Below are 21592 nucleotides of genomic sequence, written 5' to 3' on the forward strand. Positions count from 1 at the left end.
TCGTTTTATTTATTTATTTTCCATTTTGAACGCTTTTGCTTTTCCCTTCTTCCCCCCTCCCAGCCACTCGGGTTTGGGTTTTCCATATGACTCATAATTCCTTACGAAAGTGGATTCGAATTCATAAAAGTGGTGGTGCGCGGGGCGGGGTGGGGGGGTGGGACGGGCTGGGAGCCCCAGGGAGTCTTCACTACCGACATTCCCAGCCCCCGGCGCGAGCGGCGGCCAGGCTGGGGAATCCAGCCAGCGCTCGGATGGCGGATACTATCAGAGCCCCGGCGGCCGGGACCGGGTGACTGCGCGGCGGGCGCGGCGGGCGCGGGAGGGTCTGCGGCGGGCGGCGCTGCAGCAGCCTCGGCACGGTCGCCGCGCCCCCGGGCGCGAGTGTGCGCGGGTGTGGAAGGCCGGCGTGCGGGCCGCGAGGGGTGTGCGCGCGTGAGGCGGAGCGGGGCTCGCCCCTCGCCGGCGCCCGCCGCCCCGCGGGCGATCGCTCTCTGGCCGTCTCCGGGACCCCCGGACCCCCACGGCCTTTGGTCCGGGCGGGGGAGGGAGAAAGTGAGACTCGGTGTCATCAGCATCCATTGTCAGGAGGGGAAGAAATTGGAATCCAGCAGCGGCGAGCAGCAGCTGGGCGGTCACATCTGGGAATGCAAAGCCGACCTCCCCCCCGCCCCCCCTCCTCCACCACCTCCTCCTCTCTCACCCAGGATCACTTCCGAAACCACTTCTCCTTCAGCCCCTGCCTCGGCCAGAGGTTTCATTTTTAACTGAATATTTACGAAAGCTGGAAGCGTGCGAGAGGGTGGGGTGGGGTGGAAATAGCGGCTGCTTCTTTTCCAGGGATTTATTTAATGGGGATGTGTTCAAGGCAAGAGCGAATTCAGAAGGATATCGACGTCGTGATCCAGAAGTCCAGAGCTGAGAAGGACTGCCTGTTTGCAGGTGAGTTCTCGCCTTTCCAGAGCCTCGGACCCAGCGCCAGCTTCCTCTGCCTGCCCGTCACCCCCTTTCCCAGTTTTCTGGCCGCGACGTGTGTGGCTGGGGATAGGGGGTGGGTTGCACGTCCCCATTCCCGGGTTCATTTGGCAACAGCTGCTGCAGCGGGAGCGGGAGCCAAAAGGGGGAGGGGGTGCCAGCCTCTCCCCTTCTCCCCTCCCCCCGTCTGGGGCGGCCACTAGCTTTGGGGGCAGAACCCTGATGGCCCGAGCGGGGGTCTAGGCGGGGGAGCCTTGCATTGTATTTTTAGTCCCCGGTGAACGCCCGGAGCGTCCGAGCCCGCCTCCAGGGTTTCAGCAGCAGCGACCGAGGCGGCGGGTTGGACCCGCCGGGTGTGCGCAATGGGCAGAGCAGCGGCGGCGGCGGCCGAGAATGGAGCCCGCTGCGCTGCGCGGCGCTGGCCGGCTGCGCCCGGCACCGAGGCCCCCCGGGGGGCAGCGCTGGGCCGATCTCCCGCCCCTTCTGCTCCCTCTAGTACCTCCGACTGGCAATGCGATGCCCCGGAAAGAGTAAGGGATTCCCGAGGTTCCGAGGCGCGCGCCGCCCCTACCTGGGGGTCGCCTTTCGTCCATTTTGCTACCCCGGGAGAGGGACTGGATTTTGCTTTCGCAGCCGCGACCTCGGCTGGGGCTGCTAACGGCTGCCCGGACCGGGTAATTCCCGCCGTTGCCATGGCACCCAGCACTTGTTGCGGGGGGCGGCCTCCCGCGGCACCCGGCACGGGGTGCACGGCATCCCCTCCCGCACCGCTCGGAGAGCGGACCTCGGGGCTCTCCAGCCCTGGCCTCCCGCCCCGCCCCTCCCCGCCCCGCCCCGCCAGGCTTCCCTTCGGCTCCATCAAATAGGGGGCCCGAGCCATGACCAGGGTTAAAAATTCACTCCAGGGGTAGCTTTTAACAAGACTTTTCGTTTCAGATTTCAGATACTCAGACTCCACCTTTACTTTCACCTACGTTGGCGGCCCCAAAAGGTACTATATGTGTATAGAGTTGCTTCATTTCCTGTTCACAGGCTTGTGTTTCCTTTGTTCTTAGCGTGTTCCGGTATTTTTTCTTCTTCTTCTTCTTCTTCTTCTTTCGTTGTTGTCTTTTAGCCACGTCCCAAGCCTGAGGCCCCTCGATTTTAAATAGCAGAGGGGAACGAAATATGTTTGATTCAAGTGTTTCTAAGATCACGCCACGGGCCATGAACAGAGCTCTCACACTCTTCGTGTTAAAGCTGTTCTACAGTAGTAGCTAGCTCTTGAGGCTTTAGGGGTTGACATAGGTGAGTGCAAAATCTGAATACTGGGCATAAGACATAACGTCACAGAATAGTTTGATTACATGTGGTGATTCTTCTGGTGAGCTGGGGCTGCATGTTTCCATGTTTTCTGAAGGTTGACATAAACATGCAGTGTGCCAATTCTCCATGCTTTTTTTTTTTTTTTTTTTTTTTAAGGAGTCCTATTTTGGTGTTCATAGTTGGAAAGAATTTGGGAGTTATATGTAGCTGGAGTGTATAACTTTGTTCTTGAAGAGGAAGAATGAGAGGCGCATGTATTAATACTAAGTTGTTAACAGTATGAAAGGAGCCCAAATCCAATTTTGTGTTTAAAGAGTTAGAGATGAAATGAAAAGTAATCATTAAAATATGCTTTGCTGTCTTCACTTGTTGAGGTAGAATTTTCTCCCTGTTAGCCCTTTGGGGACACAGTGGTTTAAAAGAGCAGTGGCCACATATGAGAACTGTCAGAGTTTTAGCCTTGCTGTTCGGACTTGACATTCACTACCATTTGATCATATTCCAAAATATGTCTTAGCTAATGGAAACATTTATGAACATATAAATTGCAAAAGAAGCTTTCTTCTGTAAATACATTTTTTACAAGCTTGGAATTGTTACGAATCTTAAAAATGCTTAGGATCTGTGTTGCAATGTACATCTCAAAAAAGCTTTCATTGAAATAGTTATTCAGGTTTCCCATATGCACAGTATACCTAAGTGTCAGGATTGGTATATTGATTAGATTTACTGGTTGAAAATATAACATATGTAATATGGAATTATTGGGGGAGAATAAAATTACAGTATTTCTCAATTCCCTATAATACCATCATTTTTGAATAAAAAGAATCAATTAGAAGAGATTCAACTAAATTAACGCTGCTCCTACACTTGCTATCCAGAGAATGTTGGTGTATGACTAATAACATCTAGAGTTGTTTTAATAGTTAAAATATGCTGTGTGGCCCACTGAAAACATTCCCCATGCAGTCAGGTTGATACCTGCTTGAGTTGTCTGTTTCACAATTGTGGTTCATCTCATGAGAGGTGCGGACTGGGAAGGCCCTGGGTAGGCTTTTTAACTAACTAGCTTTACTATTTCCAATAAGATAGTAGAGTTGGTTTGGCCACAGTTTACTTATCTGTACAAGGAGGGGGTGAACCTTACACTTAATCTCTAAGATCTGTTAGATACTGCACTAAGATTGTTATCAGCAAATTACTGAACTAGTGTCAACACAGCAAGAGGTGAAGGTATGAACGCCTCCAGGACCAAGGCCTGGAGGTTGGGATGAATAATTAACAATTGAGATAACCTCAGTTTTCACTGTAGGAACAAACACCATGGCTGCTCTTAAAGTAAGAGAAGTTTCCTCTTCTATGTTATCCTACTAAGAGATAGGTTTTTCCTTCGGTTCCTGATTTAAATAATGGGGAACTTGCATATCTAATGTGGAACAGCCTGCTTTTTAAAGATGCGTTGTGACTTGTTGATGTGATTGCTTTGTCTTCCCAAAAACTTGTTCTATAAACCAATATATAAAAGATTGTTTTGGTACAGTAATAATAGTACCCTTAATGATTATCCCTTTATGGGTTTGTAGGTAATGGCAGAAAATAAATTTTCTGAAAGAAAAAATATTGTTTTCATGAACTACATTATCTACATTAGAATCTGATATTTATTATGTATTTCTCATTGCTGTGTGTCAGTCGGGCATTTAAAAATCAAATAATCTTCCTCTGTTTTGATTTAATATGCTTATCAACTTGTAATATTCAATTAATAGTGTCATGTCGGGAAAACTAGACTTATTTCCTGATTAAAGGAAGGTGGGGATCTTATGGAGAGATAGTACATGTTTATCTTGAATTATATTGTACTATCATTTCATCTAAACCATTGAAAAAATTTGTTTTCGAGAAATGATTTCAAGAATAATTTTCAATTCAAGTTGTAGATAAAACAATCTGCTATTTTGTCTCTGACATTCTCCAAAAACAATTACACTTTGTTCTAGGACAAAAGTTGATCTTACATGTTACCCTTCAAAAGAAGAAATAATATTGAGAATTTTTTTTACATGTAAATTTTTTTGTGTTTCTGTGGATAAGAGGAAATGCCAAGAGGCCACTGTGTCAGGACTGGCTGCTGTCCTAGTAATTGGCCTGTCATTCAGAGGTCGTGAGAGGGACAGAGTTCCCTTTACCATTTGCTCTCCTGCCTGGGTGGACTTCAGGTGAGGATTGGGGGGGAGCAGACGGTCAGCTGGAAGACTGGGTTCACTGAGTTCTCCCTCATGGGAAGGTTCATGGAATTATTATTATCCTCAGCTTTGGACTGGATTTGCAAACTGAAGCTCAGAGAGTTCAGAAAACATGCTCAAATTTACTCAGTTACTGATGAAGCTGCCATATGAACCCTGTTATGTCACACTTCTGAGACCTGTGCTCCTTCCTCTACACTAGTGTTCCAACCTCTTTGAGACTTCTTTGAGACACTCAAACATCAAAAAAATTATGCAGATGTTTACTTGAGAGTTGTAGTGTTAGTGTCATTTGATTGAGAAACAATGAGAAAAGTGTTGATGGGCTTCCCTGGTGGCGCAGTGGTTGAGAGTCCGCCTGCCGATGCAGGGGACACGGGTTCGTGCCCCGGTCCGGGAGGATCCCACATGCTGTGGAGCGGCTGGGCCCGTGAGCCATGGCCGCTGAGCCTGCGCGTCTGGAGCCTGTGCTCCGCAACGGGAGAGGCCACAACAGTGAGAGGCCCACGTACCGCAAAAAAAAAAAAAAAAAAAAAAGAATTGATAATACCATCTACATATGCTTGAAAACTTGTGTTATATATAGGGCAAGATTGACTCATTGTAGCAATGGCCCTTATAATGCTTCTGACTCCTGGGCTTCTTGGAAGAACTCCACAGTCATCAGTGATCCAGGGCCTGCTGTAGGCTCCTACCGAATTCTGCCCCCCATTTCAGGGGTGTGCTAAGAACTATAAAACTGGAAGCCTCAACTGTATACAATTTGTAAGTTTATGCAAATGTCATTCCTTCCTTGTACTTTGTCATGCTGTGATCTTCTGCCTCTTTCTTTCTCCTTTTTTGGTTGGCAGTAAACTCCTTTAAGACCACTAGGGTTTGGGGTTATGGTCCTTCATCTCACTTGCAGTCAGTTGTGCAGTTAGTGGTAGAAGAAACAGAAGGGATAAAGTGGGTGGTGACAGCTACTGAGAAGCTGGGGAAGCAGGCTGAGTGTCTGGGGCCAGAAGTTAAAGACAAAGAGAGAGCAGGGAGGGAGCCCCATATGAGCCTGACCATGGACCCCCGTGGAATTCCCTGATTGTGAGCTTTTAGCAAGAAAAGTATTGTGAAGATATAATCGAAGTTTTAAGTGTTGATTGTTAAAAAAAAAAAAGGAAAAAAAGATAAGCCAAAAAGAAGAAAATAAAAAAAAAACATGATTTCTCCATCTTCTATTAACATATTAGAATTTATTCTTTCAGAATTTTTATGTCTATATGCATATAAAATGTATGCATCCAAAGACTGTATTATACTCTTGAGACCTCAAGAGTTTTTCACCGAAGAATATGACATTAGTGTCTTTCCTTTAGAAAGAATATGAAAATAAAGAAATGTTTATTGAATTAGGAGTTTTCCAGTCAAGGAGTGTGCATGGTAAGATATCTAAAATTTATATTAGAAATTATTAATAAATTAGAAATTTAATATTTAGTGGAATATTCTGAGTTGCCTGTAAATGTACAACCTGTATTGTATGAATAGACACTTTTTCATGTGGTCATGGGTAGACTGACATCTTTGAAGTGCACTCTTCTCTTTTAGGAGTTTCTGTCCACATAACTGTTTTGGAGCATTCTGTGTGACACTAACAGTAGTACTCCACAATCTCTCAAATCACGTGCTTCCTCCTCTTTCTCCCATCCACATCCTACCCTCCCACCTCTCCCACCTCTCAACCCTAGACAGCTTTCCTTGTCGAGATCTTTGCTAACCCAAATTCCCCTCTGAGAAGCCTTTCGTGGCATCCTCTACCCTGTTTGATTTTGTTAGGTGTTTCTAAAATCACGTCACATTGTATTGTTAGCTCCTGTTTACTTGATCATCTGTCTGGCCATAAGCCTCTCTGAGGCAGGGTCTGTCTTATTCATTGCAATTTGCCCAGCCCCTCGTGCACTGCCTAGTACTATATATTTTCTCAGTAAGTAGATGTTGAATGAATCACTAAATGAATGGTAAAAGGGCTTCTGGCAGGTGAAAAACAATTTCCTAACCCAAATGACCAGGTGTAGAGATACTCAAATAGTTCAAAAAGCCCCCAACCTGGTGACGTCACTTGGAATGGAATTTCTTATGAACCCAGACGTTGCTTACCCAAGTTATAAGCCTCGTTCTCTGCCCTGTTCAAATGCTTTCAGGAGACAGATAATGCAATTGCTTAGGATAATAGAGAGTTATAAGGACTGTGGTACACTGGAGAGTTTGGTTTCTAAAAGTATTTAATTCAGTTAAAAAAATCAACACCACTCTGGTGATCAAGCACAGTTTCTGGGGACCCTAACCCACCTGGACTTCCAGTGTATAATTCCTTACTCATGGAATGCTATGGAAAGAGACAATCTACTTGATTGCCAAAGTGCATTTGTTTTCTTTTGATTTTCTTAGGAGGCATGTATGTGCATGCAGGAGTTGGGGAACTGGGAGGGTGGAGAAGTAATTCCATCATCTCCAAAAGATTCATCAGTTTTCATTATGAAAGAAGTACATGCTCATTCTAAAATCTTGAAATATGTAATTATTTTGAAACCATCAAGTGCCCCTGAAGGTGTCAGAATGAAAAGAATGATCTTTTTTTTTTTTTTTTTTAAAAATAATAATTAGAATGCTCCTGTTAGAAATGGGGACTTGTTTTCCATAGTTTTTGGTTATACCAATTATTATCCAAAATGATGATTTTTTTTCTTTAAAGTGTGTGCCCTGGAGCCCTGGGAACCTGCCTTAGAAGTTTGGGGTGACCGGTGGAAGGGAGTGTGAAGGAAGCTGAATGTGTGAGAGCCAGGCTTTCACATCCCTTTGTAAATCACAGCTGCTCTAGCTCCTTTCTGTTCCGTATAACATTTTCTTTGAAAAACGTTTCATTGGTAAATGAGTTTTAAAATCATTGACCTAAAATAACCACCAATTTAATACAAGTTTAACGTTATTGAAGCTTATATATTAAAAACATATTTAAACTCCATTTATTTCATGGATTAAAATAATACTACTAATCATATTTATGGGCATAGCCTCTGCTATGCTTTTTGCCTACCTTACAACCTGTATTTGCAACAAAGAAGACCAGTAGGTATTTTGTCAGCTGTTTTACATTTTATAGCTAAAGAAACTGAGGCTTGGGTAGTTTGAATAACAGAGTTAGTAAGAAGCAGAGTAGGGATATATTGCAGAGTAAGTCAGTGTTTTTGTGAGGTTTTAAGGGGCATTGATTGAACTGGCAGCAAGACTAGAATGGTAGGGAATGTTTGAGCCTGGGAAGGGATTGCTATTGCTAGTGGAATGTCTGCCAGGGGCAGTACTGAAAATCTACTGTTTGGCAGGGGAAGTGCCCAAGCCCAGTGCTGAGCATTAGTAGTAGGAAACTTATGTACATTGGCTGTGGAATCCTTATGCAGATATCTGGCCGACCCATTTAAATTCTCCATCATTTCTTTCTGCAGCATTGGGTGAAAAAAATAAATAAAAGTGAAATTTCATCAGCCTTAAAGATATTTTGTAATTCTCTGCACACGTTGGCTTTTGGATGGATATTGTGCTGTAGTAGATAAGTATTGCTTTAAGACAGCTGCCACTGACTTTGTATGGAATTTTAATCAAGTTATTGATATATAATCTTTCTTTTTTTCATTCTCTAAATTTCTGCAATCCTGTCTTCCATGTACCCCCAGGAAAGACTAATCAGGAATATGTTTTTATTAATAAGCCTTGTCATTCCTATTTTATTGTGTCATACTTTAGGTTTTCTGTTCAGTCGTCTCACTTAAATGCTGGGTACTTCAACCCAACACATGAAACAAATCATCATTTCCTCCTTAAAAGAAGCTTCTCTTCCCAGCCCTTCCCTGGGCGGTATCACATCAGTTGAGCCTGGCGTGGGGAACCACAGTCTCAGGTTTCATGTATCCCACCGTCCTCTTTGCCTCCTAAGCTCCACCAGCTCTTCCTTTGCAATCATGGTTGGCACCTTCATCCTCCCCATGTTTACACTTGGTCTGGGCCCTGATCACCTTGACTTAGGTCAATCACTTTAACCAAGTGCTTTAAAATACTTGATTAACAGCTACTCACCAATCCAGTTCATTTATACTTGAATTCTTTAAGCATGAATTTAATCATAACATTTACATGCTCAGAAGCTTTCAAATGCAACCAAAGTTTATTCCGTATCAAATTTCATCCGCCTTCTTGGCTTTCAAGAGCCAGCTTCCCCATCCATTCATATGTTCCTCAGCCTTCTAAACACTGACTCACTACTATTTGTTTATTGACCTCATCTCTCCACTCAACAGCAGTTTGTATTAACTTAGTGCATTAAGCATATACAGCAGCTGTTCAAGGTTTATCGACTGTAACGTGTCGCCTAATATTCTTGGTTTGGCTATCAAGATCATGTTTTTTATTATCACGAAGACTGGTTCATTTAATCTTTCTTTGACCCCAGTAGCAACTCCGTGAAAATGTATAATGTATTCACGTACAAGAAGAGAATAGAGTGAGGCCCTGAGTGGAACAAGGTGAGACTGAAAAGACAAAGTGAAATCTGAGGAGGGTGGGATGAGACTATAAACAGATTAGTCCCAATCCATTACATAATAACAACAACAGCAGGTCTCAAGTGTAGTTTATTTGCATATCGGTGACACCCTGTTTGTGGCTGACACCTTCTTAGTATTAAATGGAGGATGCAAATTTTCCAGTGTTAAATTTAAAAGGGAGACAACCACTTAAGTCTTTGTGCAGTCAGATCAATTTTCCTTATACCGAAATTAGCAACCAAGATGGTTTCTTTCTGAACATTTTGAAATGTAGGTTGGAAAGACCTTCCCAATGGCCTGAAAATGTTCTTGGGATTTGTCAACCAACTCTGAAGTGCTGTAGTTATTTGGATTTTCATCATTGTTTTGTTTAAAAAGCAAATACAGGTTGTTATTATCCAAGAATCGTTTGTAGAATATTTACTGTATTTGAAGTATAGAATTGAGCCAGAGACTAATAGAATTACTTTACGTTTGTTAGGCTTTCACATCTGTGCAGAAAAAAGTTCAGGCAAAATTGGAAAACAACAAACCAAAAATACTATTAAGGATAGAGCTGTGTAAAAGAAACAATGCTAAGTCAAATAAAATGTCACACACAAAAAATCGATACTCTGTTTAAAGACTACAACTATTTTAGCAGAGTGCCCGGAATATAGTATTTCCCAATATTTCTTAAATGATAGTAATATTGTTCCTATGTGATAGCATTTCCCAGACTGTTTAATTAGATGTTAGATATGTGGCCAAATAATGCCTGGGAAATGCTTAGTTAAATAATATTAAACAATTTTAATGGTTGTCTTTTTAGAGACTTTTATATGTTTAGTGTGCATTATGCATACCCAAGAGGTGAATGAAGTAATCAGGGTTTTTCAGACTTATTTGATTACAGATCTGGAACATCTCGAGAGAGTCATTTTGTGGAAAACACTTTGGTAAACTCTGTCTTATTCATTAAAAATAGTTTTTGAGTAAACAACAGTATAATAGAAATGGAAATTGCCGATGCACACTGAGCCCCGAATAATTTATTTTCAGTAATTTTTACAGACCTTGCTTTATGACAGTTAAAGGCACTTGGCATTTCACGCCACCATTTCTACATGAGGATTAATCTTTCTGGGTCTCTCACTCCCTCCTCAGTTGTATTGAAGTCACTTATGATGAGGGTTCTCAACTATTCTTCTTTATCAAAGCACTCAAGTTAGCAGGACCCTGTTTGGCACATGATTAGAAGTCAGCTTCATACAGAAGTATTAGAGAGAATGATTCTGTGTAGCAGAAGGATTCATTATGCCCTCTTAAATTCTGCCACTGTAACTGCAGTAGAGCTTCTTAGTGAGCCATCTTTGTTGGAGTATATACTTTGGGAGAAGTTGGTGGCGAGAGAAATCTAGAATTTATCTAAATGTTTCATTTCTTTGACAAATTACATTTAAAAAATCAATGAGGTTATCTATTTGGAAACTCATTTTCCCCCCAGTGACCACATGAGAAAATTACTTGAAGGAGTTTTACAGCATTTCTCAGAATGTTTTCAACATCAGTCAGGAAGCAAACTCCCTCTTTAGACAGTGTCAGTCGTTAAACTTTTAGGCAGCCACACGTTTCTTTTTGTAACACATGAATAGAGGATGAATCATCTGCTTTACAGCACACTCCTGGGGGCACAGGGTCAGGTCTGTATTTAAAAGGATTCACGTTAACAGTTGATGTTTTTGTCTATACGAACATTTTTGTGATTCAGGGGAACCAGTGGAACCTCACACATACCGAGATCTGCTTAGTTCTAGGTTTCTCATTTGGAAGTCAGTGTGCAAAATCTTAACAGTGAATTTGTGATTGTGAGAATACATTTGTCCATCTACATGTATTCGTGTCATTGATCTTCTTCAGAACAAAGTCTTCGATATTGGCATGCGGGAGACCTAAGCAGAAGGCTAAAATCTGCTTCATGGATAAAAGCTGATGCAGTCATCCTTTCTCATTAAAATGCACCACAGCTAGATAGGCAGCAGCAAAAATAAAGGCCCTCCAGCTGAAAAGCAGTCATTGCTTTATTACTACTACAGAATTTGATATGATTTCTCTAGTGATTGGTCATATTCATTTTTAGCTAACTAAGAAAGAAGTTTGAATAATTCACTGCAAGCCACATTCTTTCTTGATTCTTTTTGGATCAGTCCATCCTTATGGGAAAACCAGCCTAGAATGGTGATTTCAGTGAATTTTGAATAAGCGATTTCAATCAGAGCTGCATATTCTTGGCTGAATTTGACCCCCCATTGATGAAACTTTGGTCAAGAAAGATTTTAAACTTAATTTTTTGAAATTATACTAGTTTGATTTCATATGAGCTTTCTGTGTTGACTTCCTATGTCATTAATTTAAAATTTCCAGTATTCTCAATTCTTTTTTTAAAATTTTTATAAATTTATCTCTTTATTTTTGGCCGCGTTGGGTCTTTGTTGCTGCGTGCGGGCTTTCTCGAGTTGCGGCGAGAGGGGGCTACTCTTCCTTGCGGTGCTCGGGCTTCTCACTGCAGTGGCTTCTCGTTGCGGAGCACGGGGCTCTAGGCGTGCGGGCTTCAGTAGTCATGGCAGGCAGGGTCAGTAGCTGTGGCTCGCAGGCTCTAGAGCTCAGGCTCAGTAGTTGTGGCACATGGGCTTAGTTGCTCCGCGGCATGTGGGATCTTCCCGGACCAGGGCTCGAACCCATGTCCCCTGCATTGGCAGGTGGATTCTTAACCACTGCGCCACCAGGGAAGTCCAGTATTCTCAATTCTTGATGTCCAATATGTACAAAATTCTTTCTAGCCAAAAGTAATTGGTGGGGAAAAATCTACTTAGGGCAATAGTTTCCTAAAGGGTTTTTTTTTTTTTTTTCAAAACAGAGAAATGTTGACATTTGCAGCCTTTGAGTTATATTCTGGGAAATGTTACATTTCAAAGGTACTTTGAAATCAGAATTCAGGTGCTTAACACTACACAGCTATTAGAATGGCCAGATTCCAGAACACTGGAAGCACCAGATGCTGGTGGGGATGTGGAGCAACAGGAGTTCCTGGCGGGAAGGCAAGGTGTAGGTCCGGTCACTTTGGAAGACAGTTTGGACCCTTTCCGATAAAACTAAACCTACTCTTACCTGTGATCCAGCAATCACACTCCTTGGTAGTTACACAAAAGAGTTGAAAACTGAATGTCCACACAGAAACCTGCACATGATGTTTATAGCAGTTTTACTCAAAATTGCCCAAACCTGGATGCCACCAACATGTCCTTCAGGTTGATGGATGGATAAATCAACTGTGGTACAACCAGACAATAGTGGAATATTTTTCAGCGCTAAAAAGGAACTAGCTATCAGGCCATGAAAAGACATGGAGGAACCTTAAATACATGTTACTAAGTAAAAGAAGCCAATCTGAAGGGCTACACACTCTATGGTTCCAACTATATGAATTCTGGAAATGGCACAACTACGGAGACTGTGAAAAGATCAGTGGTTGCCAGGGGTTAACAGGGGAGGAAGGGTAAATAGGCAGAACAGAGAATTTTTAGGGTATTGAAACTGTTCTGTGTGATACTATAATGGTAGATACATGTCATTTTACATTTGTGTAAATCCATAAAATGTACAACACCAAGAGTGAACCTTACAGTAAACTACAGACCCTGGGTGATAATGATGTGTCGGTGTAGGTTCATCATTAGTAATAAATGTACCACTCTGGTGGAGAAAGTTGGTGATAGGGGAGCCTATGCTTGTGGTGAGGGTAGAGGGAACAAACAGGAAATCTCTATATTCTGCTCGATTTTGCTGTGAGCCTAAAATCACTCTAAAAGATAAAGTCCATTTAAAAATTTAGCCAGAAAAAAAAGGCAGGTGCTTGCCAAGGCTTTTCCAACTTAAGATTCATATCTATAGAAAGTTTCAGGATTTCTTTTCACAGGCATATAAATTTAAATCAGGAAAGTATAACATTAGCTATTTTGTTTCATTAAATAAAAGTGTCTTGGCACAAAACTAAAATGGGTAATCTGTATTATGGTTTTAGCATTTAGCTAATTATGTAAAAGAAAAATCACAATTTTAAATTAGAAATTTATAAATTTTATTCAAATACAGATCATAAAACTGTACTAAACAATAAGTATTTCATATTCCAAGAAACATCAGTAACTATACAAAAATTCTATGCCTCCAGAATTTTAGTCACCACGGAAACACAATATTTAGTAATGCCAGTGCACTTCTCAAATAAAACCAAGTAGGACTTCGTGCTATCAGATATTTCTGTGGCTGAATACTGAACTTAAACAAAAAATATATTTGAAATATTTCTCTCTTGTACACACACATACACGCATATGCACAAACCTGCAAAACATTGAAATGACAGTGCATTTTAAGCTTTCCCCCCACAACATACAAAGATAACGTTCTAAAGTACATTTGTACATGTTAAGAAAATAATGTATCTATTTCTTTCCCTCACACATACACATCCTCATATGGTTTTCAAAGACGGGAAGCACTGAGAATTACCCTGAAAAAGTTTTTTTAAGGTGGAGGGATAGGTAGGCAAGGAACATCATATAATTTTTTAAAGTGCTGGCACCATATTACTGCTTTTAGAACCACCACAGACATACATAAAATTCTTAGTGAATGTAAGTTGGACAGTGTTTACAAATTAATTATAGTCTAAATATTTTTCAAGGATTATGAAATTGTATTTTATATTTTCCAAAGAAAATATTGCAAATGTAGGTTAACTTATAAGATTATTTTAAGTTCTTTATACCCCGTAACATTACAGCATGGTATAGCAGAATTGATTCAGATTCTTTTCACCAACCAGTCAAATGACTTAACCTCTCTGAGTCTGGATTCTGTCGTCTGTGAAATGGCAGTAGTTATATTGCAGGGTTTTCAGGATTGAACTAGATAGCATGTTTGGAAGGGGTCTTGAAGACAGAAGGAATCACAGGACTCAGAAAGCTGTTAAACTCACTGTTTTATTTTATCATAACAAAAAATACAGATTAAAATCAGCAAAGGGCAGAGGCTCATTGGGCAAAGTCCAGGAGACACTAGCACAAGTTTCCAAGTGTCTGGTCAGTAGAGTCACATGGACACACTTCATTTTCCCTGCAGTGATTGGTGATAACACATGCAGAGTGTTGCCAACCAGGGAAGCTCCCCAGAGCCTTGGTGTCCAGGGCTTTCATTAGGGGTCAGTCACAGCCATACTGCACCTTTATGGCTGACCTCAGCTACTCAGACTCCAGCCACAGAACAGAAAAACAGGTGTTTACCATAAATCACAGTTGTTAGCACAACTATCTGAGCAAATCCAAGACCATAGGCCTAAAAAAACACCCTTATCAGGCAGAATATTCCAAGGGCTCAGAGCTCATTTCCTAGGAACTGGCCAAGGGCCTGTCTTAAAGACAGACCTTTCTTGGGAATGTGCAGGGTTTGAACATCCAAGGCCTGAGTTAATCCTTTTCTGCAGTGTCCTGCACAGGACAATACTTGTGCTGGCAATAGAGAAGGCAATACTTGATATAATTATTCATAGCCCTAGCCTGACTAATTCCTGGAGTCTGGGCCCCAGGAGCAAGCAGAATAAGGGCAGAAAATGCCCTTTTTTGGGTAGGACACTTGCTCTGATTGATTTGGAAATGCTAAGTGTTCTCGATTTAAAAAGGCATTAATTTGCAAGATGCACTGTCATTGAATAACGACTTCTAATAAAAACTATAGTAAGAGTACACAAACGTTAAAAAGATAGCAATAGCATATGTTCATTTGTATAATTGCACGCTATTCTTTTCTTTTTCTCAGTGTCATGAAGTCCAAGTCTAAACCTTCATCATTTTTAGAGTCTAAAGATCCTTCAGACTCACTTTTGGCCACTGTCAGGTCACCACAACATTCCAGTGATACTAATTTTCCTTCCCCACGTTCTGGGTTCCTGATCTTCACCTATAACTTTAGAATAGTTAGGCTTCCTTTTTTAAAAAAAAATTTGAACGATTATAGGTTTTTGTCTACATTTCTTATTTGCTTAACCTTGTAGTTTTTCCCTTTCTTTCACTGGATTATGTATTAGTGAAAATTAAGTAGTTTCTCTGGAAAATCAGTTAAAATGTGTTTTAAGGTCACCATAAGAGCCCTTCTCTTGGCAGGTACCTCCTATTGTACCAGCCTCCCCCCATCCTTAGAAAGTCTTCATATTATTCTGGTACATTTGGCAGTTTCTCCTGACATTTCTTGCGTTGTCTGACATGTAACGACCCTCTCCGTAGGAAAAAGAAATATTTTATTTCAGGGTTGTATCATAGCTTTATGCAACAGACAAGTGGTGATTCCAATGCAGATGACAATCAAATGAGGTGAAATACTCTGTTGAGGTTAAGCTATCACTTTTGCTAACACTGGTAGGTAAATGTCACAACTTTTTTTTTTTTTTTTTTCTTGTTTTGTGGTATGCGGGCCTCTCACTGTTGTGGCCTCCCCCGTTGCGGAGCACAGGCTCCGGACGCGCAGGCCCAGCGGCCACGGCTCATGGGCCCAGCCGCTCCGCGGCACACGGGATCCTCCCAGACCGGGGCACGAGCCCGCATCCCCTGCATCGGCAGGCGGACTCTCAACCACTGCGCCACCAGGGAGGCCCAATGTCACAACTTTTAAGAAGTTTCTTTTGATATATATTTTAGAGATAACAAGTTAAAAACATGAGTTTTATAATCAAGAAAATTCAATAACCAAGCAAAGGCTTACTGAGCAAGTGATATGAGATAGGCAAATAATTCCTAATTTCTGCTTCTAAATTACCCCTCACATTTTGGTCCCAAGCAGATTTCTCATTTATTCCATGTCCTTTACATGCTAGAGAATCTGTTGGAACAAGTGACTGGAATAACTTTATACATTCTGATAGCCTGGATTGCCTCAACATTTACATGTTTAATTAAAGTATCTGATAATTTAAATTAATTTGAAACAATATAATGAAGGGAAAGCTCTTTAGATTTTGTGAGGGAGGCTATTTTTGGACCAGATATTTATCGCTAGGCTTACTACTTCTGCCTCGTCCATTACCGTGGATCAGTGTCCCTCGTTCTTATTTTTCACAGTGCCCTCCCTCCTGCTTCTCATACCCTATGCGTTTTCTTTTTTGACAGTGACTCTCAAGGCTATTGGAGCTGCTACACCAGGCAAGGTGGGAAGCGGGAAGGGTGAATGAACATAGAAGTCACTTGCAAACCATCTGTGTTCTTACTGCTCCTCCATTCACTCTGTCTCTCTGCCTCTGTCTGTGTGCATGTCTATTACAATATGTATTTTTCATGCACACATCTACAGTTTTTAAAGAGCAACTATTATCCAGTTAAAACCAGGGGAAATTAATTTTTTTAAAGGAAATACCAATAGGCAAATAAATCAATTGATTTTTTCCCCCTGAAACTTGCTTAAGTGTATTGATGAAACACACTCAGTAAAGAAAAACATCACTGTCTCATAAAGTATGTTTCATTTTCATATGCCTTCCATATTCCAGTAACTCAGACTTCCCCTTTCTAAGGGTTAGTTTCTAAGTGATGTTGGAAGCCATGTATGTGGTAAGAAGACAGAATTACAAAATCATATTTAAATAAAAAAGTAAAATCTTGATATATTTGGCACAAATCCATCAGTCCCATGTCCTTTGTTAGGACCTGAGGGCATGCCTGATTTTCATAAAAGCCATGCATTGCCATTCAAATAAACAAGCAAAAATTATTTTTGATACCCTACTGAAAAGCACATGAATAACTTAAGTGTATTAGAAATTTTGCAAATGGTTGAAATTTTATAAAATGCTGAGTTTTATCTTTTTCATGAATCCAAAAGATAGACCCTAGTTTTCTTAAAAAATAATTAATTCACATAGATAATATCTATGTAATTATAGCTAGTAATTAATTAATTAGCATAGGTAATTTCCCTACTAATAGGGCATGAGTGAGTTTTAGTTCCAACTTAAAAGAATATATATTACCGGAGATATAAGAACAGAAGACTCAAATATATCCGATCCCACTAGAAAATATTACTTTTTCTTGAAATTTTAAATTACAGGAATTTAATGACATACGTAAGTCACCTCTTGTTTCATTTTAAAAAATGGTTTCAGTAAAATACAGTTGAGCAATTGAGATTTGTTTTCCCAATACCTGTGATATTTTTTGGCTAAAAATTAAGTGAGTTTGGCTTTGAATCCAGTTCATTTATTCTTTAAGGGCTGTTGGATCACTGACCTATGAGGCAAAAGTCATTTAATCATCCTGGATGTGGGTAGTCACTTATAAGCACTTTTTAGATCCTGTTTACTTAAAATGAGAGGGATTAGCATTGGGCGCCTGAAAAGGAGGGTGAATATTCTTCTTTGATACCTAGAGCAGCAAGTTTACAGATTCATTATTCTCACAGGTCAGATTGAGAGCTTCATATAAAATTTAATTCCAGCTTCAGCTACTTGTGAAGCAGTTTATTTAAAGTAAAATTAAAGTCCCTGTTTTGAAGTTATGGAGGAGACACAAGAATCAGAACAGAGTTTCTTTCAACCTGAAGTTGGAAGTCTGTGAGTTCAAGGACTAATAAGTAAAAAAGCAAACTATGTAGTGTGATTATTAAGGGGGAGCTATTCCTGTAGTTACTGTGACCCAGTTGAGGAACATTCCAGTCTTGAATCTCCCACTTTCTGTCCTCTGTCTCCCCACACCCCATTCTTCTTTTTCAATTTACTTGTAATATAATGTGATTGGAAACCAAATAACCATGCTTGTTAGAATTGTGTCAAAAATGGCACAGACTTTGTGCAGGGACCAGAGAGAACATAAGGACACGGCCTTGTGACATATTTTTTGATGGTTTAAAACCATTTTGTATGTTTTGTTTTCTTCTGTGCTTAATTTCATGGCTATTATTGTTTCATATCCTCTGACTTAGAGCTTTGGCTACAAAGCAGTGTAAACGTTGCACATATTACCTTTTGTCACATTGGCAGATGGTAGTGTATAGATAGGTGGTTGGAATTTTGCTGTTTGAGCAAGGCTGTGCCATTAAAAACTTGTTTTACCAAGTATCAGTACATTCTCTACTTCTCTGAGTGGAGAAACCCAGATCTGAACTAAGCATAATTGAATACATACCAAGCAAGAGCAGGGAATAACATTCGATGCCACTTCCTTTGCTTATATATTGTTCATTGCATTTGAATATGAATGGAAAGGTTTTCTACCAAGAATATGAAAGTAACATTTTGCTAAGCTTAATTTTATTTTATTTATTTATTTATTTTTTTCTTTTTGCGGTATGCGGGCCTCTCACTGTTGTGGCCTCTCCCGTTGCGGAGCACAGGCTCCGGATGCGCAGGCCCAGCGGCCATGGCCCACGGGCCCAGCCGCTCCGCGGCATATGGGATCCTCCCAGACCGGGGCACGAACCCGTATCCCTTGCATCGGCAGGCGGACTCTCAACCACTGCGCCACCAGGGAGGCCCGCTAAGCTTAATTTTAATGAAATCATTTGGGCTTATTTATAGTCACTTAACATTTTCAGTTCATGTGTTCATATTAATTCTACTTGCTGGAGAGAAAGTACAGAAATGGTACTCAGTGTGATGACCACCTCGTTACTGCAGACGTCTAGAAATTTGGCATTTTTAATATCAGATGTTTTAAGGTAAAGAAAACTCGCCAGTGTCCCACAGCATAATCTATGCTTGCTTATGTCCCTTTAATCTTTCCGTTCTAAAATTAAGCCTAGAGGCCTTATACGATTTAAAATTTTCAAAATTAGGTCACGTAAATGTTGTGTCAGACTTCTAATTCATAAGTAATATCCTCATGAATACTGAAGATAGGATATATTTATATCCTACTACTTGCTTAGCTGTGGATCAGCAGAGGTGAATAGAGAACACTAATGGTACTTTCAAATGTTGGTAAACTGTTTTTCTTGATCTCTTATATACAAGTGTGATGACTTTTTTTTTCGTTCCTGAACACTGGAACATATGGTCTGGTAAGTGTGAGTACATTTGGGGAAGTCAAGAGAGAATGCTTCAAATTAGGGCTGACCTGGAAATTTGTGGATTAGGAGGGGGAGGTAGTGAAAAGGAACTTTAAAAGTAACTGAATGAATGGTAAAGAGAATGGATTAGCAGCATTCTCGGGGATCCCAAGGATTTATCCTGAAGAGACTGAGGAGAGTTCCTGTGACTAATGCAGCAGGGGAACAAGTTGAAAGCCTTCCACCTAGGAAATGATTTAAATACCCTGGTCCTATCCAGAGTGAGAATACTTTATTTACTTTGAGGACGACGTTTTGACCCTTCTTATAGATTCCATCAATTTCAGATGTAATGCAAATACATTTTCCCTTTGGCTGTTTTACAAGGACGTTGAGGATTAATTAAATTTAAAAGAAAGTAGTGCCTTGAACTCCCAGGAGACAGAGGAGCTATTTATTATTTTCCCATCATTCATTCCTTATTCATTCATTTTACAAATATTTGTTGAATATCAATTACAATGAAGACACTATACCAGGTGCTCTAACTGGGAATACAAAGATGAATAATTAGGGTGACTTCTGCCCTCATTATGTATTGTGTTCATATTTTATTTTAAAATTTTTCATTATAATATGAGTAATTGTGCAGGGATATAACGTTGCCAGTGTCAGCAGTAGTTGATCTTTGACTAACATCACTGACACATATTTTTACTTTGTAAATTCATTTTTCTCTTCTAAATTTAGAACTGCTCTGCCTTCTACTGTAAGAGAGGCACAACATAACTTCATTTTGTTTTATATTATAATCAGCGCTATATGAACTATTTTTTCTTACTAAAAAAATAAACACAAATTATAATAGGAAACCAAAATAAACCCCTTACACATTACTTCTTCCATTAAAGTACATAGGTGTTATTTTAGATGCCACACTGAAAATGATTTTAATCTTGCATTCTTATTTGTGAAAATATTAAGTAGAATTAAAAAAAGGTCTCTAATATTCATATTCTTTAATTAGCATTAAAGAAGCATAAATTAATCCACAGTTTGAGTTAAAATATATGTTAATTATCGAAGACATAAACTTAGACATTTCCAATAAGCATTTGTAATCTATTGTAGTAGAAAAATGCACACTATTTTCCAAAGAGGCTGGCGAAGGTTTCCTAGCTTAGATGACTTTTATAGCTCGTTGGTTCTTGAAGTTCATTGAATAATGAGTGAACAGTTTTGACTACCAGCCTGAAAATGTTAATCGTTCATTTCAGTCTGAGCAAGTGAAAGTAGATACATTTGTAATGTGTGCCTGGTTCTCTCCTTTGCATTTGAGAAGAAATAAAGACTCTCCTTCCTAAATTAGTAAAGAAAAGAGGAGAATTTCTCTCCTTGATTATTCCTCAGTTTAGGTTTATGTTTTTGGAGAAGGAAAATAGTGCTGGAATCAGTAGCCTTTGTCACTGCCAAATAACAGAGATGTGTCGCTGTCCTGGACCGGGCTGAAAAAATACTGGATTAAGAATAATGATAAGTGACAGCTAAAGTTTTATATATATTCATATACTCTATTTCTCTTCATCTTATGTAGTGTTATAAAAATGATAAAATGCCTAAATGTAGTCCTGATAGAGCACCAACATCCAACTTCTGCTTAAATTACATGAACCTATCAGAAACCTTATGATGATATTTTGGGGCTAACCTAATGTTATTTGGAACCAGTGTCAGGAGTGATTTCCAGGACTCATTTGACTTCCGTATTTATAACATGGATTTTTAAAAACGATCTTTTCAGTTTGGCAACTTTGAAAGCAGGGAGTTTAGTAAGTGTCACAAATGGCATATTTTTCTACTCCTGCCTCCTGTTCCTTTCCCAGAAGCGGGATATGGGTGAAGTCTCTTTGTAGGTGGTGTGCTTGCAGGACAATCAGGGGACCTGTGGTTCTACTGCAGTTCCATTCCCATGAAGATCAAATCATTCAACATCTCTGTGGCTTCAGCTGTCCGACTTATAACAATTGCTCTCGACTGTAAGCTCCTTTTACAGAAGTGCAGATTTTACAGTATTTCTAATGTTTTTTGCATTTAGTTTAAAGTGTTATTTGTAGTTGATTAGAGAATGCGGAGAAGCAGTCAGGATTTCTGGAATGTGCAGATCATTCTCAGAGCATGGAACACACACAAGCTGTGTGTCTTGACATTTGTGTATGTCAGGATGACTTCATTTGAGAATGACGGAATACCCAACTCAATTGGCTGGAATAAAAGAGGGTTTTCTTAGTTATCTAATTCTGGATTCGGTGATAAATTGAGTTTCTGGGTTGATGAGTTCAGAGTTTAACAATGTCTTCAACTACTTGGTTTCTTTCCAAAAGTAGGCTCTTGCCTTCCATGTCAGCGAGCATGTACCACTTT

The 21592-nt window shown here is 40.3% G+C and overlaps 1 protein-coding gene across 2 annotated transcripts in view; it reads left to right on the plus strand.

Moving 5' to 3' along the window:
* The first annotated feature begins 221 nt into the window (after positions 1–221).
* The window catches only part of PARP8 (poly(ADP-ribose) polymerase family member 8), a 177518-nt gene continuing 156147 nt past the window's right edge, over positions 222–21592 (plus strand). For both annotated transcript variants that reach the window (XM_060091685.1, XM_060091686.1), the window contains exons 1-3: positions 222–292; positions 841–942; positions 1912–1966. In XM_060091685.1, the coding sequence (XP_059947668.1) occupies positions 852–942; positions 1912–1966 (146 nt within the window). In that variant the 5' untranslated portion in view covers positions 222–292; positions 841–851. The remainder of the gene's footprint in view (positions 293–840; positions 943–1911; positions 1967–21592) is intronic.

The sequence above is a fragment of the Mesoplodon densirostris genome, chromosome 3 (genome assembly GCF_025265405.1).
Source record: "Mesoplodon densirostris isolate mMesDen1 chromosome 3, mMesDen1 primary haplotype, whole genome shotgun sequence".
Lineage (NCBI taxonomy): Eukaryota > Metazoa > Chordata > Mammalia > Artiodactyla > Ziphiidae > Mesoplodon > Mesoplodon densirostris.